The following is a 20,474-nucleotide window of genomic DNA, read 5'->3' as shown; positions in this document are numbered from 1 at the left end:
AGCTTGTAGGGGCTTTCCTAATCAGTGCAATGGTTCCGAGTTGCCTTCCCCAGAGATGCCTGGGTTCATTGTATTTCACAAACACTTTTATCCTCCTTTTTAATGGATAGCCTTGCAAAAGAAAGTTGTGCTCGAAGCACAAAGCTGGTAAGGATTCGGGAATTGGTTAGGAAGGACTTCTGGGGTGATTGGGCATTTATCTATGATCTGTTCTGTAGTTCCCCTCCCAATTTTATAGTCCAGAATGAGGAACACGTATTCTATCCTGAACTTACACGACTAGTTTTTGTCTTTTTGCTGATCGAGGTAAAATTTATTTATTTATTTATTTTTGTTCTAAACTTTTTGTCCATTTTCCATCATAACAGTACATTCATTTTTATATACAGAAGTGTTTTTTTTTTTTTTTTTTTTTTGCTATAGCTCCATACCACACTTGAGGAAAACACAACTTTTATTAAGATGATTTTCATATTATTTTAATATGCTGTTGATAGATGGGGGAACTGGGGTCTGTAGAAACTATCTGTCCCAGTCAGATAGACTGATTGTCCCAGTCAAATAGACAATGAAGAAAGAATATTGGGTTTCTAGCCTTTAATTCTTTTTGAATCCAAATCTAGTCATAATCCTAAATAGAGCCAACAAAGGAAATTGTTAAATAAATTGCTCAGTGGATAGGGATTTGCATGCCTTTTTACAAACTCCTTTGCCATGTCCACATCAGCAAAGTGTCTGCAGAACTGGTCTGTGTGTGAAACCCAATATGAAGGATGTTTCTGTACTGTGACCTGGGTGGGGTTCACTAAGAGTGTTTACTTCTGACTATTACACGCCAACACAGCCCACAGTTCTGAAAGAACCTCAGTTGGAAGAGCTTGGTTCCCAGAGGTCCTGCAAAGGAGCTTTGGATTAATCCACTGTTTGACTTCCAGGCTCTGTCTAATGTTCCTCCTCTCCGGAACTACTTCCTGGAAGAGGACAATTACAAGAACATCAAGCGTCCACCAGGGGATATCATGTTCTTGCTGGTACAGCGTTTTGGAGAACTTATGAGAAAGCTCTGGAACCCTCGGAATTTCAAGGCACATGTTTCTCCCCATGAGATGCTTCAGGCTGTTGTTCTTTGCAGCAAGAAGACTTTCCAGATTACCAAGCAAGGTAAGGAACAAGGATTGATGTTTTTTGACTTCAGGGCAACAAAACTAGTTTAATGAACAAATTTTTTTCTACTTTGCAATGAGTCGTATAGTAGTAAGAATGAGTGTCTGATGGATAGCTTAGGTTCCCCACTCTTCTTTCAGAATGCGAGTCCCTAGAGATATCAGATGAATAAAAAAGTCCATCTTATTTATTGAACTAAACTGTATGGCTTAGGGCAAAGCCAGGAGGTTGGGAAAAGCACCAGCCTTTATTAAGTACCTGCCACCTTTGCTTCTCATTTTGTCAGGTCACAGACTGGATTATTTCCAGTAAACTATTGTTGAATGTTTCTATTCCTCCACACCCAATTAGTTTTCCATGTGAATAAAGCAGACATTCCTAGAACCTGTATCTCAGCCAGTGTCCTCTAGCACCCACTGCCAGTTTGTTCAGCATCATTTACATGCTAGGTTTAGAGCTGCAGCGATACATACTTTTTCTAGTGTGTATGTAGGGAAGATAGTCCTTTTAAAAGGTCATTTATTTATTTATTTATTTATTTATTTATTTATTTATTTATTTATGGGACCCTCGCCGGCGGCCGGGGAACAAACCGGCACTGCAGAGGCTGCGGGCAGCCTCGCAGCCCAGCGCTCAAACGCTGTGCCATCAGGGGAGGCCCTAAAAAGGTTATTGCAGGGTTTCAAGTTCTGTAATAGAGGAAAAAATTTTTTTATGGGAGGGACATGGAGTAAGGACCCCCAGACGAGAATGTGGAAGGTGGGCTGGGGTCAGATTAGAGGAAGAGATGCCTGAGTGTTTTAGGTAGAGGAGGAGGCAGGCCAGGTGCGGGCATTCCAGCTAGAGAGGACACTGTGGACAGAAGCATGCAGGTGCCTGGCACAGACAGAAAACTGCAGGTAACTGAATCCTAGGATTCTAGAGGACAGTGATGAGAGGAAAGGTGAAGGTTGGGAAGGTGGGACCAGGTTGTTGGGCATATATGCCATTATAAAGAATTTGGATTGTACCCTAGTAGCAATGGGGAGTCAGTGAAAGCTTTTAAGCAAAGATGTGATATCAGATTTATGTTTTGAAAGCATTTGGACTGAGGTATGAATTGGAGGGGAAATTCAGTAATGACTTTTGTTGGGTGATGAGAAACAGGTTTGGAGTAGAGATGACTCATAGGGCCTGGTTGGATTAGAGAGTCTAGAGTAAAGACTGGAAGAGTAAGAGCTTGACCTTGAGGAATGCCAACATTTAATGGTCCAAGGAAGATGCCCAGGAAATGGAACAGGCTCGGAGGGAGGAGCAATGTGGAGGCATGCCATCCAATGCATGGTTTGGGGTCTCAGAAATCCTCCCAGCCTCAACTTGTCCTACCCTTGTTTTCCAGGGGATGGAGTCGACTTTCTGTCTTGGTTTCTGAATGCTCTGCACTCAGCTCTGGGAGGCACAAAGAAGAAGAAGAAAAGTAAGCACATTATTTTGTAAAAGGAGAGCTCTTTTTAGCTTATTTTTTTAAAAGACAAAAACAAAAGCCCTTCCACATCCCATCTTTGTTCTTAGCTATATATATTCCTGTGCTACGGTAGTTTCTGTGTACACATAAGCTAAATTTTGTTCCTGAATAGGCCTCTCTCCATTTTCCTTTACTAGAAGATGGTTGTATTTTATTTATTTTATTTGTTTATTGTTTTAAATATTTACTTATGCATATAAGAACTGGGGTACAGGGCCTCCCCGGTGGCGCAGCAGTTGAGCACTGGGTTGTGAAGCTGCCTGTAGCCTCTGCAGTGCCGGTTTGATTCCCGGCCATGGGGGGAGGGTCCCACATGGCGCGCAGACCTCTCCTGCCACCCGCTGCTCCCCTCAGCAGTGGACTTCATCAGTCTGCCTGTTCCTTTCTTCGCACTGGCTCTGGTGAATTCGCTCACCCTCCTGCGCTTCTGACTGTACCCAGTGATTGTATAAATAAATAAATAAATCTTTAAAAAAAAAAAACTGGGGTATAGGCCAGAGGTGCCGGGGTTGGAGAGCAGTGAGAGGATTCACCAGAGACAGTGTGGGGAGCAGAAACAGACAGATCTACTGAAATACACTGCTGAGGGGGAAGCGGGCGAGACAGGAGAGGTCTGCTGTGCCATGTGGGTAGCTCCCTGGCCGGCCGAGGATCGAACTTGTGCTGCAGAGGCTGCAGATAGCTTCACAGCACAGTGCTTAACCCCTTGCGCCACCAGGGAGGCCCATGGTTGTATTTTAATTTAATTTATCTTTGCTATGAAGCTTCTTGATGAACTTTATTAAGCTAGGGCCCACTAGGAGGACAGCTGGAACAGGGCCTCTTGCAGGCTGGGTGGGAGGCCACTGTTGCTGCATGTCTTAATATCGGGCTCAAACCCAGCTCGAGATGGGCAAAGAAGGCCTTAGCCTGCTGACGCATCTGGTTGGCCTGCTACTCCATCCTGGCCAGCACCTTCTCCATGTGCTTTTTGCACCTTTTCCAGGCAATGGTAGGCCAGGCTTCTGTTAGCTTTTTTTTTTTTTTTTTTTTTTATAGAGGCATGTTTTATTTATTTATTTGTTTGTTTGTTTTGTTTATACATGCACTGGGTACAGTCAGAAGCACGGGAGGGTGAGAGAATTCACCAGAGCCAGAGCGGGGAGCAGAGCAGGCAGAAGGACCGAAGTACACTGCTGAGGGGAGCAGCGGGCGGCAGGAGAGGTCTGCGCACCATGTGGGACCCTCCTCAGGTGGCCGGGGAGCAGCCGGGGATCGAACCAGCGCCGCAGAGGCCGCAGGCAGCTTCGCAACCCAGCGCTCAACCGCTGCGCCACCGGGGAGGCCCTCTGTTAGCTTTTTTAATAAGTGAACATGGATATCCTGACTCAGTTTCAAACCGAGGAGCGGGGCATCATGTACAGACTGCCAATCTCCTGGCTGTGCAAGAAATGGTGTGAGGACTAAGTAGATGGTTTGCCTGACTTGTAAGTTGACAGGTAAAGCACTAAAGGCTAACTCCTCACTCTAAGCCTAAACTTGGAGAAATGGTTTCCATATAGATTCTCAGACTGCATCCTATTTCCCTTGGCATCCCGGTTGGCTTAGCAGTAGACATTTTTCATCAATGCCAAAAAATCTGTTAGCTCAGAAATTGCCCAGCTAGTTGAATCTTTGGAGACCTCATGAGGTTTTCTTGTCATCTTTCTGTGTTGATGATTCTGGTGTTTCTTGATGTGGGGTTGTGGCTGGTGCTTTCTACTTAATGATCTTGCTGCCTCTACTAGGTGTCTTCAGCCTGTGCTTCTTTCTTGAGTTCTCTAATGTGGCTCCTATCAGGTTTTCAGAACCCTGTTATGCTTTCTGCCTCATTGTTTTGGTTCTGTTCTGCTCCACTGCTCCATTCCTGTCATTTATCTTTGTGTCCAATATAGGGTGGACATTGTCTCTCTTTAAGGCAGTATATGGTTATGGGATGTTCTTTGGCTGCTTCTTATTTTGCTTATGAATTTTTTTGTGTGTGATTTATAAATCTCTAGGCTGTGTAAATTATTCATCCTTTTCAAACACACTAAGTTTTTCTTTTAATGGCAGGCTCTGTGTTAGAGGGCCAAAAGGGCAGAATATTTATAGTTATAAGTAGTTATAAAGGTACCTTGACGGATATATGTTATTATAGCACATTTCTGTGCTTAGTTTGGGTTTTATGCTGGCAGATGCTGGTTTATGTCAGAAATTTAAAAGTTGATAGTATATTTTAGAAATGTTTTCCAACCTGACAATTTGCATATTGATTTGTTTGTACAGCTATTGTGACTGATGTTTTCCAAGGATCCATGAGAATCTTCACTAAAAAGCTTCCCCATCCTGATCTGGTGAGTGAGTTGTTCTTGATTCTTGGACTGATTTAGGGGATATAGGGTTGCTGTAGAGATCCTTAGAGAATCCATAAGGCCCCTTGTCCAGGAAAGAGGGTCTACAAAAAACATTTGCCAAGCAGCAGTTTATTCCGGTTCCAGTGGCTTATGGGGGCTGTACTTTAGCTGTTAGTGGTTGTATATGTGCTGCTGTGGCCTGGCCACTAGGTGGTGCTGGTGTTTTATTTACTTTTTTTTCATTTAAGTCCCAGAGCCGCTCAAACTTTTTTAGATAGTCTGGTTTATATAGTAAATAAAAACTCTGAATATGGCTTCCCATTGGTTCTTGCATTAATCTGACCAGGTGGTGCTACTGTTTACGAAACTGCCCAGTCTTTTGGGCACCCCTTTTCATTCGCTTTAGTATAGAAACTGAAGTAAATTAAATGTACAAAAACATTGTTTTCTTATTGTCTATATTGTTTCTATGCTGTTCATGCATCTCTCCTTTTTCTTCTCACTAATTTTCTAGCCAGCAGAAGAAAAAGAGCAGCTGCTTCATAATGATGAGTATCAGGAGACAATGGTGGAGTCCACCTTTATGTACCTAACGTTGGACCTTCCTACTGCCCCTCTCTACAAGGATGAGAAGGAACAGCTCATTATCCCCCAGGTGCCGCTCTTCAACATTCTGGCCAAGTTCAATGGCATTACTGAAAAGGTAACTCATTTGCACCCCTGTCCTGCTGATACCCCTCCCTCTCGACTTTTTCATTTTATTTATTTATATTTTAATTCTGTTTTATTCCTCTGCTGTTGAGAGTTTTATCAAATTTTCTGAGTACTGTCCTTAATACCCCCTCCTTTTTCTCTGTTCCCTACTCTTTGTACTCTAAAGACCAGATAGTTTAAAAGGATATACAAGAAATAGGAGAGCATGTACTATAATTATAGTTAAGAATTAGGGATTATCAGCTAGAAATAGGGTGTCTTGGAGGCTCATTGAAGACGTTTACTGTAGTACTAAGTGTGTTAGGTGTACTCCGTACATGTGGCAGTTTCCAACTACAAAAAGAAAATGAAAAATGGAAATCACCTCATATAAACAGTGTATTTATTGTATGGTGTATTGCCTTGTTAGATTTATTCTTATCGCTTCTCGGCCTTTTGGCTAAGATCAAGTGTAGATTTATTCTTAAGAATTTTGTTCCTTTTAAGTTATTGTAAATGGAATTGTTTTATTAATTTTATTTTTAGATTCTTTAGTGTGTGTAGAAATATAATTAATTTTTGTATATTGATTTTATATCCTGAAACCTTGCCTTCACTCTTTAATGCTAGCAGTACTTTTGAGTAGATTTATTAAGATTTTTCCATACTCAAGATCATGTCATCTGCAACTAGAGATAGTTTTACTCCTTTTCCAATAGATGTTTTTTATTTCTTAACGTTGTTTCTTATATTTTCTTACATTTTACATTTTTTACCTAGTTGCCCTGGCTGGAACCTCTAGTACAGTGTTAAATAGAAGTGGCAAATGCAGAAACCCTTGTGTTGTTCCTGACCTTATGGAAGGGCAAGGCAGTGTTTTGCCATTAAATATATTGTTAGGTATGGCCTTTTCTCCCTCTCTCTCTCTCTTTTTTTTTTTTTAATGTTTTTAGGTCTGACTTCTTCATGGGTGCTTTTTACTAGATTGAAGAAGTTCCCTTCTATTTCTAGTTTATTGAGTGTTCTCACAACTTGGTGTTGAAATTAGTCAAATGCTTTTTTTTTTTAGTCAAATGCTTTTTTGTGACTAGTGGGATGATTGTGTGGTTTTTGCTTTTCATTTTGATATGGTATATTATATTGATTGATTTTTGCTTGTTAAATTAGCTTTGTATACCTGGATAAATTTTACTTGGTCATTGTGTTTACCTCTTTTTATATGTTGTTAGATTTGGTTTGCTAGTATTTTGTTGAGGACTTTTGGATCCATAGAGAGATAGAGATACAGATGTATTCATAGAGATATCGACACAGGTTTTTTTTTTTTTTTTTTTTTTTTTTTACCTGTGATGTCTCTATCTGGTTCTGTTATCAGGGTAACGCTGACTTCATAAAACAAGTAGGAAATGTTCCCACCTCTTCTGTATTTTGGGCGAGTTTTTGAAGAATCAATGTTAATTCTTCTTTAAATGTGTCAAAATGACTCCTGAAGCCATCTGGTTTTGGGCTTTTCTTTGTGGGGAGTTTTTTGATGACTAATTCAATATATTCACTTAGTTTAGGCCTATTCATGTCGTTTCCTCTTAAGTTTTGGTGGTGTGTGTCTTTCTAGGAATTTGTCCTTTTTATCTATGTTATATAATTTGTTGGGATCAGTGGTATTCCTTTATAATCCTTTATAGTCCTTTTCATTTCTTTAAAGTCATTAGTAAGTATCTTTTTCATTTTTGATTCTAGTAACTTGAGCATTTTCTTCTTTTTTTAAGGATTTATTTATTTTTATACCAGAGCTGGGGTATAGGCCAGAAGTGTGGGAGAGTGAGAGGATTCACTAGAGACAGATCAGGGAGCAGAACAGGCAGACTGATGAAGTACACTGCTGAGGGGAGCAGTGGGCAAGACAGGAGAGGTCTGCCATACCATGTGGGAATCTCTGTGGCTGGCCAGGAATTAAACCCATGCTGCAGAGGCTGCAGACCGCTTCACAGCGCGGCTCTCAACCCACTGCGCCACCGGGGAGGCCTGCATTTTCTTCTTAATGACTGCTTAGCTGTCTCCCATAAGATTTTGTATGTTGTGTCTTCATTTTTATTCATCTCAAATTGTCTTCTAATTTTCCTTTTGCTTTTTCCCCTTATCCCTTGGTTATTTAGGAGTGTGTTGTTTAATTTCCACGTATTTAAAAAATAATAATAATAATTTCCACATATTTATAAGTTTCCTGACTTTCTTTGTTGCTGACTTCTAATTTCATTCCATTGTGGCTAGTGAATAACTTTGTATTATTTTTGCACTTTTAAATATATTGAGTTTCATTTTATGGGCTAACATATGGTCTTTGGAGAATATTCCATGTATCCTTGGCAAGAAAATACATTCTGTTGCTGTGTTGGGTGTTCTCTGTTTCTCTCAGGTTTAGTTTATAATGTTGTTCAAGTCTTCTGCTTCTTTATTGATTTTGAGCCTAGGTGTTCTGTCCACTATTAAAATTGTGGTGTTACTGTTTCTTTTATCCATGAATTCTCTATTTCCTTTTCATTTTTATCAGTTTTTGCTTCATGTATTATTGGCACACATTGGGACTTAGCTTCTGCAATAGGTAACTGGAGGTGGGTTGAGAAATGCTGGCATCTGTCTCTCCTGGGAAGACAGCCTTTTGGGAGCTGGGGAGAGAGGGGGCCTGTGTTCTTGCCTATACCAGTTTGTCGTGAACGGGAACAGGGAGGAAGGGAGAGGTCTTTGTTTAAATACCATGGACTCGTTTTTCTTACCAAATCAGTAGATTTTCTTTTAATAACTTTTTTTTAAAGGTTTATTCATTTATGCATACAAGAACTGGACCAGAAATGTGGGAGGGTGAGAGGATTTTCCAGAGACAGAGTGGGGAGCAGAACAGGTGAATCTACTGAAATACACTGCTGAGGGGAGCAGCTGGCGAGACAGGAGAAGACTGCTGTGCCATGTGGGTTAGTTCCCTGACTGGGGATTGAACTCATGCTGCAGTGGCTGCAGATAACGTCATAGTGCTGAGACTTAACCCCTTGCGCCACAAGGGAGGCCTTCTTTTAATAACATTTAAAAAAAATATTGCAAACTATTTTCTTTAGTAAATGTTTCTTTATTTGACCTATACTCTTAGGACCATGTCCAGAGAATTTAAATGTTTTTTTGATAATTTTTACCAGATGTGTTGGTGAGTGGCTCTTTGGAACTCCTCATGCTGTAGTACTGGAAGTAGAATTCTTACCTGATATTTTATAAGATCATCATCCAGAAGGCTTTGGAGTGTGTGTATTTTAATTTGTGTGTAAATGTATCCTAATTTTATTTTATTTTCAAAAGTGAACAAAAATAATGGCCTTTATTTTAATAGAGGCTTTTTTTTTTTTAATTGAAGTAACTGCATTTTAACATTATTGAAGTTTCAGGTGTTCATCAGTGAGAATTAGCATGTGTATCTACTACATTAAGATCACTGCTCCTTATATTAAATGAAAGTATTTTTCTGGGAAACTTGGGTACCCCTGAATGGAGTCTTGTTATCCCTAGAACTTGCTCACTCTCAAGAGAAATGCGCTCATTGATGTTTCTTCTCAGATTATGATTAGTATTTCTACTAAGTTGTGTTGTAATAAGGAACAATAAATTCATGGCCTCTTGGGCTGGGGTAGATGTCCTGGCTTGTGCACTGCTCCTGTCTGCTCAAATATGCTGAGTGGATCCTCAGAGAATATTGCCTGACAGATTGCATATGACCCACTGGGTCTTGGGACCTTTGAGGAAGAAGGGATATGGAATATTGGTTGCTGCCTCTGCTAGAATATTCTCAATGATGAAGTACTCCTCACTGCTTCATAAGTGCCTGTTTATGGGTGCTTTTTATCAAGTGGTCAGGAAGTTCTTCCTTATTTTGAATTGAGGCTTTCATGGTCTTAATTCTGCAGCTTTTGACAAACCTCTTCATCTGACACTTTTTTTTTCTTGTGAAAACTAATACCTACATTACCACAGTTAAAGAGTTCAACAGTGCGATCATATGCTGGCTGAAAGACAACGCACAGTTGAGCTATTTTAGTTAGCCTTATCCAGATTGCTTTCCTAAGCCTTGTGTGTGGTTTCTGGGATTAGGTGTCTTCTGAAATCTAATAAGGCAAAATTGCATAAAAAAAAACAAACCAAACTCATACCTCTGCCCCAGTGTTCCAGCATTTATTTGATAGATTCTTTACTCTTTTCAGGAATATAAGACTTACAAGGAGAACTTTCTGAAGCGCTTTCAACTGACCAAGCTGCCACCTTATCTAATCTTTTGCATTAAAAGATTCACTAAGAATAATTTCTTTGTGGAGAAGAATCCAACTATTGTCAACTTCCCTATTACGTAAGTATCACTTACTCTTGGGGAGTGAGCCTAGATTTCTGTTCATATTTTTGTGCCATTGTTAATTTTGGACTCTGTTAATTGGAGATTGCAAGGCATAGAACCCTATGTGTACTACATAAGTTAGAGTTTTTACTCGAAAATTGAAATACTTCAGGGATTTCAGAGATGTTTACCTGAAGGCAATCCCCTTTTTCTTCTCTTCTGAAGCTTACTGGGAATTGTAGTCTTTCAATATAGGGGAAAATAGTTGACACAAGTAGGGAGCACAGGTGGAATACTGCCTGCCTTAGAAGGTAGTCCTGAGCAGTTAGAGTCTGACGATCTTTTTGCTGGTTGTCACATCTTCTTGCGTAATATAGTTAGGCATGGACATGGGATGACTCCAGACTTGTCCTACTATATTTTGGGGGGGGGGTGTCCCATCTGTCTTATTTCCCTGACTCCCCCCAGCCCCCCAGGGTAATGTCTGTAATGCTCTCAATTTCTCCTTATTGATGAGGAAGTTATAGATTTTTTTTTTAAGATTTATTTATTTATGCATACAAGAGCTGGGGTACAGGCCAGAGATGCGGGGAGTGAGAGGATTCACCAGAGACAGAGCAGGGAACAGAACAGGCAGACCGACAAAATACACTGCTGAGGGGAGCAGCAGGCGAGACAGGAGAGGCCCACCTCTCCATGTGGGTTTCTCCCTGGCCGGCTGGGGGTCGAATTTGTGCTGCAGAGGCTGTGGGCTGCTTCATAGTGCAGTGCTCAACCCCCTGCACCACCAGGGAGGCCCCAGGAAGTTATAGATTTTGATGTATGATCTTATTTTTAATTTATCATGCAGTTTTCTGAACAATATGAGTTTTCAAGCAAAATTGGTGTAAGTTGGACCAGATGTTATTATTATTATTACTTTCATTGAAGTATAATTGACACGTAAAACTGTATTAGTTTCAGGTGTACAACATAATAATTTGACATTTGTATAGATCACATAATGATCATAACAATAACTCTGGTTACCATCTGATACCATATATTGCAAGCATCAATTTTTTATAAGATTGATTTATTATGCATACAGTGTAGGCTAGAGGTGTGAGGGATGGGGGGTGGAGGGTAGATGAGAGGATTCACCAGAGACGGAGTGGGGAGCAGAACGGGTGGATCAACTGAAATACTCTGCTGAGGGGAGCAGCAGGTGAGACAGGAGAGGTCTGCTGGGTTACCTTCTTGGCCTGGGCATTGAACTCATGCTGCAGTGGCTGCCGATAGCTTCATAGTGCTGAGACTTAACCCCTTGCGCCATCAGGGAGGCCCATAAGTTTCAAATTTGTTACTGACTATAGTTACCGCTGTGCATTCCATCCCTATTACTTGTTTTAATAGTACCAGGTGCTTTTACTTTGCTTCCTTCTAATGCAGAAGGCTCCTGCCAAAACCCATTTGGGGGTAAGACAGTTGGTTTTCAGTTCTCAAGAGACATGGTTTTTCAAACTCTGAAGAATGTATTTCTGAGAACATGGAGAAAACTGATGACAGGACTGGTAAGAAGAAGTGTAACTCTGTGCTGGCATTAGGTAAGATCAGAGTAGAGCCCTGAGACAGTTTCTTAGTGAAAAGGATTTGGGAAAAAATATGCGCCCCTCCCTGGTGGCGCAAGGGGTTAAGCACAGCACTATGAGGCTGTCTGCAGCCATTGTAGCACGAGTTTGATCCCTAGCCGGCTGGGGAGCTACCCACATGGCACAACAGACCTCTCCTGTCTCACCTGCCACTCCCCTCAGCAGTGCATTTCAGTCAGTCTACCTGTTCTGCTCCCCACTCTGTCTCTGGTGAATCCTCCTGCATCTCTGACGTATACCCCAGTTCTTGTATGCATAAATAAACAAATCTTAAAAAAAAAAATAGGATTAACATGTTTGCCCCAGTATTTATTTTTTTAAACCTGCATAAAATTGTTTGGGCCCTCTAACAGGTAAATGCTCATCTCTTCTTTTCTTTCTTCCTCTGTCCACCTCCATTATCCAATTCCCCAGCCTATGCAGGACTGCCATTTTCTCCTTTGTAAACAGTTACAGTTTTTCATTCGTGTAATGTGTGAGAGGGTAGTAGCAAAAATTAAAGAGAACTTAGGTCTGTATATATTTGCTTATGGATAAAATGAGACTTGGACTATATGAACCCTGGGATTCTTCAAGGTATAATATTTTATTCTTCTTCTATAATCACCAAGCATCTGAGAATGGTGGGGGCTAAGGAGAGAAACCCTCTGTAATTAGGATTATAGGAAAATTTATTTTTTATTTTCTCATACTTGTCTTCCTGTTTTTCTTTAGTATATTTTTTGTGTGACAAATAGAATGAAATTGGAGGATATCGACACCTGTTCTTGCTCCCATAGAGGAGCTTTCTCTGAAAGTCCAAGGCTTAGGGTTTTACTTAAGAATTTGACTCCTGTGAATTGCCAGTCACCAGTCTTCCTGGCAGGAAGAACTGTCTCTTGACTCTAGGGCAGTTGCTGAGGAAGAAGGACTATGTGTTGATAGTTCCTGATCAGTCACCACAGGTATTTCCTTAGTTTCTTTTATATTGTGCCTGGAGCATGTTATTTTGCCACCAGTTGCATTTTAGGTTTTTGGTAACTGTGACTTCAGCAGTTTGTCTTTCAGAAAACTTACTTTGGAGAAGTTAAGAAAAGATTACCTCTTAACTAGCCAGCCTTTTAGGGAATATCATATTGTGTGGCTAATTTTGGAAACCTGTACGATAATGTAATTGTATAGTTTCTATAATTTCTTTCAAGGAGATAGGGTTCTAGATAATCCAAAGTCCCCAGTTACTGATTCTGTTTTATTCACAACATTTTTAACAGCGATTTATCAGATTTGCTGCAATTAGGTGTCCTCTGCTCATTTGGAGACAGGGCTTTTGGAGCCCAGATTTAAAGTGTCACTTTCAGGGCCTCCCTGGTGGAACAGTGGTTGAGCACTGGGTTGCGATGCTGCCCCCAGCCTCTGCAGTGCCGGTTCGATCCCTGGCTGCTGGGTGAGGGTCCCACATGGTGCGCAGACCTCTCTTGCCACCCGCTGCTCCCCTCAGCAGTGTACTTCATCAGTCTGCTTGCTCAGCTCTCCCCTCTGGCTCTGGTGAATTCTGTCACCCTCCTGCACTTCTGACTGTACCCAGTGCTTGTATAAATAAATAAATAAATCTTAAAAAAAAAAAAAGGTATCACTTTCAGCTAAGTAGGTCTTCTCTAAGTTGGACTATTTTGGTTGGGAGATGAGTATGGTTTGCTCCTTTGCCTCTTTTTCCCAGACAAAATGTTTCAACGTGTGTTCATTCCCATTTGCCACTACACAGTTTTGGTTTAGTCATGAGAACTTGAGTATAAACACTCCTGAACATTTCCCTAGGACTCTTCAGGTAAGTTCAGACAACTGTTGTTAAAACTGGGAGGAAGTAACACCAGTGGTCTGCTTTTAGCAGCTAGCAGAAAGTTTTCTTTCTGGGCCTCACATGGATTTCTTAAGACTCATTGAAATTGCCTTTAACTATTTATTTTATTCTATATAGTCTGTAGAAATAAGTAGCTATCACTAACACATAGAAAGTTACATAATATAATTAAAGAGAAGTTGCATTTTTTTTTTTACTACCACTGGCTTGCACGGGAAACTTTCTGTATTTTTACAGGTAATATATACAGAGTCTAAAATCCAAAGCTGTATATCTAAAAGTGACCACTAGGGCCTCCCTGGTGGTACAGTGGGTTAAGACGCAATCTGTGAAGCTATCTGCAGCCTCTGCAGCACACGTTTGATCCCTGGCTGGTCAGGGAGCTACCCATATGGCGCACCTGACCTTTCCTGGCTCACCTGTTGCTCCCCTTAGCAGTGTATTTCAGTCAGCCTGCCTGTTCCGTTCCCCAGTCTTTCTCTGGTGAATCCTCTCACCCCCCACACCTCTGGCTTGTACCCCAGTTCTTGTATGCATAAATAAATAAATCTTTAAAAATAAATAAAGTGACCACTGGAAATAACCAGTTAGCATTTCATGTTTTCATGTAATTGTGTCACAGGTTATGAATGGTAGCACATCGGACAATTTCAGAGATTAGAAATGTGATAGAATCTCTTTTATTCTACCTTGTCTTATTTAAATTTTTAGAATATTTGTAGGCTGTGGCAGGATTTATTTTTCCTTAAACTATGTAGCCAACATATTCTCTTATGTTACCAGTCTGTTTCCCTGTTTAACTATTTGAAAGTTCTTAATAGTTGTCTTTGTAGAGTCTTCACAGTAAGCATTTATTATAGAATGTTATTTTGCAGCATATTACATGGTGTATTTGCAGTGTATTACATGGTATACGCTTATAACTTCGACAGAATCCAACTTCTAAAATGTAGTGAGAGATTTAATTCGAGGTATGTCAAGAATGCTTTTCTATATCTGAAAGTGAATATTCAGATATTAAAAATAAATCTGATATGTTTAAGTTCCAATTGAAGGAACTCAGTAAATAGTTTCTTTTGACAACCAGGACTGAGAAATTTGGGAACTGGTATGTTCAAATGGGTCACATAAAGAAGAGAGAGCCACACTATTAAAGAAATGAGAATAATAAAGTTGATGTCAAAGGCAAGTGGGAAAGAGGGATCCTCTCTTGGATCCTGCTGCTTCTCTGGCACCTGGATCCAACAATTCTCCCTTTGTGCTTAAGCTACCTTGGGTGGGTTTCTGTTCCTTGTAACTATTCTGTTACTTAATCTGTTAATTAATCAGAACAGGATAAAGTGGGAAGCAATTAAATACAGAAGTGAGGTCCCAGAAAACAGAAGAAAAAAATCAATCAGATCTTTTTGGTTTGTCATTGAGATTGTTATAGTGATTAGTCTCATGGTACCCCACATAATCATGTGATCATACTTGCAGGGCCTTAGGCCAGAAACTTGGTGCAGCCTGTATACTGTTATTCTGAGCTAGGGTGGAGGGTGAGGCAGTCATACTAGTTGTCTCACTTTATCCTGGCCATCTCAGGGGAGACCATCACTGCCATTCTAACAAGGAGAACCTCGAGGTGTATAGCTTGTTAAACTCAGACTCAGCTCTGAAATGGCCAAACCCAGATTCCGGTTTCAAGCCTGCAGATTCTAGGCCCTGCATGTTTGACATCTAGACATGTGTTTCAAAAAATGCTCTTCCCAAAGATCCTGGCTTTCTATTTTGACTGGAAATTCTTATTTTATGGCCAATTATGTGAATTTTCACAAGTCTGGGGTTCCATGACTGAAAACCTCACTGGATCCAGCATCCTAAATAGCATTTAACAGCCTTGTGGTCCATTTGTGTAGGGTAGTTTCTTTAACATTGTTGTCTGATCTTTTGGCCTTATTTTTTTTACATCAGAAATGTGGATCTGAGAGAATACTTGTCTGAAGAAGTACAGGCAGTACACAAGAATACCACTTATGACCTCATTGCCAACATTGTTCACGATGGCAAGCCCTCGGAGGGCTCCTACCGGATCCATGTACTTCATCATGTGAGTGGCAAAAACAGCTGTACTGTTGGTATTTTAGAGGGCAGCTGCTTTCTGTTTGTGCTTTCTTGGCCTTGACTTTGGGATTCTGCATCTAATAGAGCTGTCAGTGTTTAGTTTAAGGCAGTGATTCTCAATTTTGGCTCCATGTTGGACTCATCTGTAGAGATTTAAAAAATCCTGATGCCTGTGGTTTTCAACCAGGATAGAGACCAGGGACGCTGCAGAAGATCCTAACAGTGTCCATGGCAGCCCTCCCACAGCATATGGGCCCAAAATGTCCATCAAGGTAAAGAGACTCTGCATTAGATTACCTGGAGGTGGCACCCAGGCAGTGTGATGCTGCAAAGGTGGCTAGTGTGCAACTAAGGTTGAGAACCACTGTCATACCTTAGAACTTGGCACCTAATGTGGGCTCCTCAGTTCAGCAGTGTTGACATTGTTGGAGGTTTGCAGTTATAGAATCCCAGACTTGTTAGAAATGCAGAATCTTGGGCCTCCCCTGGTGGCGCAGCGGTTGAGTGCTGGGCTGCTAAGCTGCCAGCAGCCTCTGCAGCGCTGGTTCGATCCCCGGCCGCCAGCAAGGGTCCCACATGGTGTGCAGACCTCTCCTGCCGCGCCTGCTGCCCCCCTCAGAGTGTACTTCATCAGTCTACCTGTTCTGTTCCCCACTCTGGCTCTGGTGCATTCTCTCACCCTCCCGCACTTCTGACTGTACCCAGTGCTTGTATAAATAAATAAATAAATCTTTTTAAAAAAGAAAAAAGAAATGCAGAATCTTGATGTAAATATATATATGTAAATAAATATTAAAAAAAAAAAAAAGAATGCAGAATCTCAGACCCTACCCAAAACTGAACCAGAATCTGCATTTTAGTAAGACCTGATTTATTTGAAATTTGTGAAGCACTGGTGTAAAAGATTCCTTTCAGCTCAAAAATACTGTGAATTTATTTCAAACTGAAAATGGATAAAACATGTACATGAGATATAATTGATATTGCAGGGAATATCAGCACAGATTGTTCTGATTTGTGAGTCCCAGTCTCTTCTAGGATTGTGGGATAATAATAACTAGCTTCTGTTTATCAGACATTTTATTGTGTCTGGAAAGGATGCCAAGTGCTTACTGTGTGAGCATCTCACATGCTTCACACAGACTTCCAAGACAGGGGTCAATGCCATCTTTTATGGATGAGGGAGCCTAGGCCTAGAGTTGGAATAATTTATTTGCAGCAGTAGAATTGGGGTTTGAACCTAGAAACTTGGTTTCACTGTGCCGTTAACCGGTCCTTGAACTGGAACAGGGACTTGATTACGATCTTGAGCTTTCTTTATGTTTCCTACAGTTTGCACTGGTGGAACACCCAGAATACTAGAATACCTGTACTCTCTAGTATCTTGTCTTTGGCATTTCTTAGAATGGGTGGATGAGGCAGGTGAGCATCCCAAAGTGACTGCCATATCCAGAAACCTCTTTTTCCTCTATGGAAGCAGGAAGTGAGGTAGATTTTGGTTGTATTTGCCACATTAGTTTCACAGGTGAGAGGAATTGGATTAGTATGGTAGACAGTGTCTTTCAGTTGCTTTGTTCTCTGGGGTAGGGTGTGGGAATGTCTGCTTTTAGTTCCTCTGATGGGTTAACACCGCACCTAGCCTGTCCGTTCTGAGCAGTAAGGCGACCTCTTAGGTGAGGACTAAAGAGTATCAGTGTTTTTTTCTTTTTATTGTCCACCCAAGTTCTAAAAAGGTGTACCGAGTGTTTGAGATTTCGTCGTGCTTCAGGTAACTCTTGCCAGGCATTGAGTCTGCCATGATCAATACCCAACTGTTCTTTAAGTTGAATGATGCCCAGCAAAGGTCATGCCCTCTTTATTCATGACTTTTGTTTGATGATGGTCTGGTGGTTGTTTCTCTGACTTGTTGACTGCATCCCTTGCTTCTGTACTCTTCATACTTTTGCAGGGGACAGGCAAATGGTATGAATTACAGGACCTCCAGGTGACTGACATCCTTCCCCAGATGATCACGCTATCAGAGGCTTACATTCAGGTGGGTTGGCCACAGACTTAGTGAGTGCTGAGTAGTTGGGGTGTGAGGGATATTGTGAGTGATGGCAGGAAGTGGGGTTAACTTAGAGTCACGTTTAGGTACCTGTGGTAGATCTGAAAATGCATTGAGGAGTGAGGTGGGACTTTCAGAGAGGGGTGGGCAAACGCTCCCCAGTTCCCTAGGCACAGTCAGCACTTTTGGTGACTCACAGCACTTCCTGCATGTCTATTGGTACACCGAGCATATTGTTTTAACTGTCTTCTCCAGTGGATTGAGAGATTGTGGAGCAGATTATCTCTCCCGTCTCTTGCTAACTGCCCTAGGACGTGGCAAAAAAGGAAGACTGAAACTAAGAAAAAGCCCTAGCCTTTGTAAGAAGGATGAGTAACCTCACTGCGTCAAGAGATAACTTTCCTCAGCCACTTTGTCTGAGGTTGTTGACTTGACTATGAGTTCTTTTTCAGAAAGGAAGTTTGGAATGGGAGGTAGGAGAGGAAGAGGAAGGGTGGGAAAATGAAAATCAGATGAAAGGGAAATTTTTGAAAGATTATAGATAAGTTTCATGAGGGGGCTAGCAGATATTTAAGGGGTGGATATTTAAGTGGGGTGGCGGGCTATCCACTGCTGAGTGCAGAGAGGTATTTAATAAATATCAGCTCCTAAATATCTGTTATATTCATTTCTTACAGATTTGGAAGAGGCGAGATAATGATGAAACTAACCAGCAAGGAGCTTGAGGAGTGTCTAGGACTTTGCTCTAGGGCTTTTGACCATAGATGATAAATAATAACTGAAGCTGTAACTGAACATTCATTGGGCAACCCACTTTTTATGAATCTTGGTTCACACCAGAGCAGCAGAGGGGCCACCCCTCTGGAGGGCTCTGCACTGTCACCCAGCCATTCTCTTACCAGTTTACTGTAGACTGACCCTCCTTTCCCATCCTGTCTAGCGCCCTGCTAGCTCCCTTCCAGCTTTAGCAGACCAGAACTCTTTTACAGAGGTATGTAATTTATTTCTGAGTAGCTGGGCGTACCTAAAAGACAAGATAATTTCTTTTAAGCATCAAAGTCTCAGGATTCTAGGAATAAGAGCATGAAGCCAGTAATGTCCTCCTTCCATCACAGATAATTCCTGCAGTCTCCTCATTTCCCTGTGTGTTTTTTGGAATGGATTAAATTTTTTCCTGTTTTTAAACCAGCCTCTTGTTTTATATCTTTCCATGAGACAGGGAAGATTTTTTATAAATCTGACAAACTGTCTACTTACAGACTGTCATACAATCTTGTTGCTAACTGTCAGCTTGTGAGTGGTGTGTCAGTTAGGATGCATATGTCTCTTCAGTAACAAAATAATCTGATTAAAAGTGATAAATTATTTTGTGCTTAACTAGAAGTCTGGAGGTGGGCGATTTCAGTCTGCAGGGCAGGGCTGTGTGAGGGAAGAAGGAAGATAGGAGTATCTGCCTGTGCCAGGCCAGCATGGGCCCCCGAGCAAAGATCACTTGTGAGAAGAATCAAGTAGAAATGGCTTTCCCCAGGACCAGTCAGGGGTTAAAAACAACCCAGAGGAAGGGAGCCTGGGCGTGAACACAGTGGCAGATCTGAAGCCTCAGCTGCCGGCAGCAGCCCGTCAGCCATAGCAGGCTCTCCTAGGGTGCAGGAGCCGTGCAGCTCTGCACGCTGTACTTCTGAGAGTCAGAAGGCTGTCCTTATTCTCCTCCGCCTCTCTGGCAACTTCACCCTTTCCTTGAATAAAGCATGTCAGAAAACAAATGCTAGACATTTCCACTCCTGAAATTTCTATAATGTAAAGCACTTTAAAAAACCAGTGGATATCATGTAAACATCCTCAGGATTCTGAGCCTAAGAGGGAGGGGAGTGGGGTAGAGGATGGGGTATAAGGGGAGGTGGTGGAGTTAAAAAAGAAATGCCTGTGATTGACTTAAAATAATTCTTAACCAATTTGTGAAAAGATCATGCAATGAAACAAATTTCAGTCTAAAATAAAGCAAAATCCCACCCCCTGACAAAAACAAAAACTTTTTCTAAAGATAATTCTTTTTTGCTTGTAGCTTTAAAAAAATTCCTTTATAGGCTCATCTTCTCTATCCAGCTATTGAAAGTTGCATTTCCTCAGGACTCAGTCTCGATCCTCTGTTCTTCCAGTTTGCTTTTCTGTTAGGCCATTTCAACTATGTCTATGGTTTCATGTACCACCTCTAGAGGGATGACTCACGTCTTAATCCCAGATTTCTCTGAATTCTTGAACTTTAGTGCATACTCCCTACTTGATATATTTTGGGTGTCTTAAAGTCAATCCAAACGCCTTTCTTTAAAAACTCAACTTGTGGGGCCTCCCCGGTGGCGCAGCAGTTGAGCGCTGGGTTGCGAAGCTTCCCGCAGCCTCTGCAGCGCCGGTTCGATCCCCGGCCGCCAGGCGAGGGTCCCACATGGCGTGCAGACCTTTCCTGCCGCCCGCTGCTCCCCTCAGCAGTGTACTTAAGTCTGCCTGCTCTGCTCTCCCCTCTGGCTCTGGTGAATTCTCTTACCCTCCTGCGCTTCTGACTGTACCCAGTGCTTGTATAAATAAATATATCTTTAAAAAAAAAAAAAACTCGTGAGTTTTCCTCTTCAACATGGGGCCCAAGTGTTTGCTATGTAAGTGACAAGTGACAAGTTCCACTATCCTTCCAATTACATAAACTGGAAATTTATCCAGCAGTTATCCTCTCTCCACCCCTACCCCCACTGCCCTGGCCTCATCTATAACTCCTGTCAGTACCAC

General features: G+C 41.5%; 1 protein-coding gene across 2 annotated transcripts in view; it reads left to right on the top strand.

Annotated features, from left to right (window-relative positions):
- USP39 (ubiquitin specific peptidase 39) overlaps positions 1-18,424 on the top strand; it is a gene marked incomplete at both ends in the record, with an annotated part of 32,273 nt that extends 13,849 nt beyond the window's left edge. The window contains 8 exons of one of the 2 annotated variants that reach the window (XM_084235674.1): positions 936-1,161; positions 2,543-2,620; positions 4,955-5,022; positions 5,537-5,725; positions 9,954-10,096; positions 15,503-15,638; positions 17,601-17,687; positions 18,377-18,424. In XM_084235674.1, the coding sequence (XP_084091800.1) occupies positions 936-1,161; positions 2,543-2,620; positions 4,955-5,022; positions 5,537-5,725; positions 9,954-10,096; positions 15,503-15,638; positions 17,601-17,687; positions 18,377-18,424 (975 nt within the window). Of the gene's footprint in view, positions 1-935; positions 1,162-2,542; positions 2,621-4,954; positions 5,023-5,536; positions 5,726-9,953; positions 10,097-15,502; positions 15,639-17,600; positions 17,688-18,376 lie in introns of those variants that run through there. The other variant, XM_084235675.1, reaches the window with a different exon arrangement.
- Positions 18,425-20,474: the final 2,050 nt, after the last annotated feature.

The sequence above is a fragment of the Talpa europaea genome (genome assembly GCF_964194135.1).
Source record: "Talpa europaea genome assembly, chromosome: 6".
NCBI lineage: Eukaryota > Metazoa > Chordata > Mammalia > Eulipotyphla > Talpidae > Talpa > Talpa europaea.
Note: the sequence above shows the minus strand (reverse complement) of the source record. Positions and strands in the feature narration are given on the sequence as shown.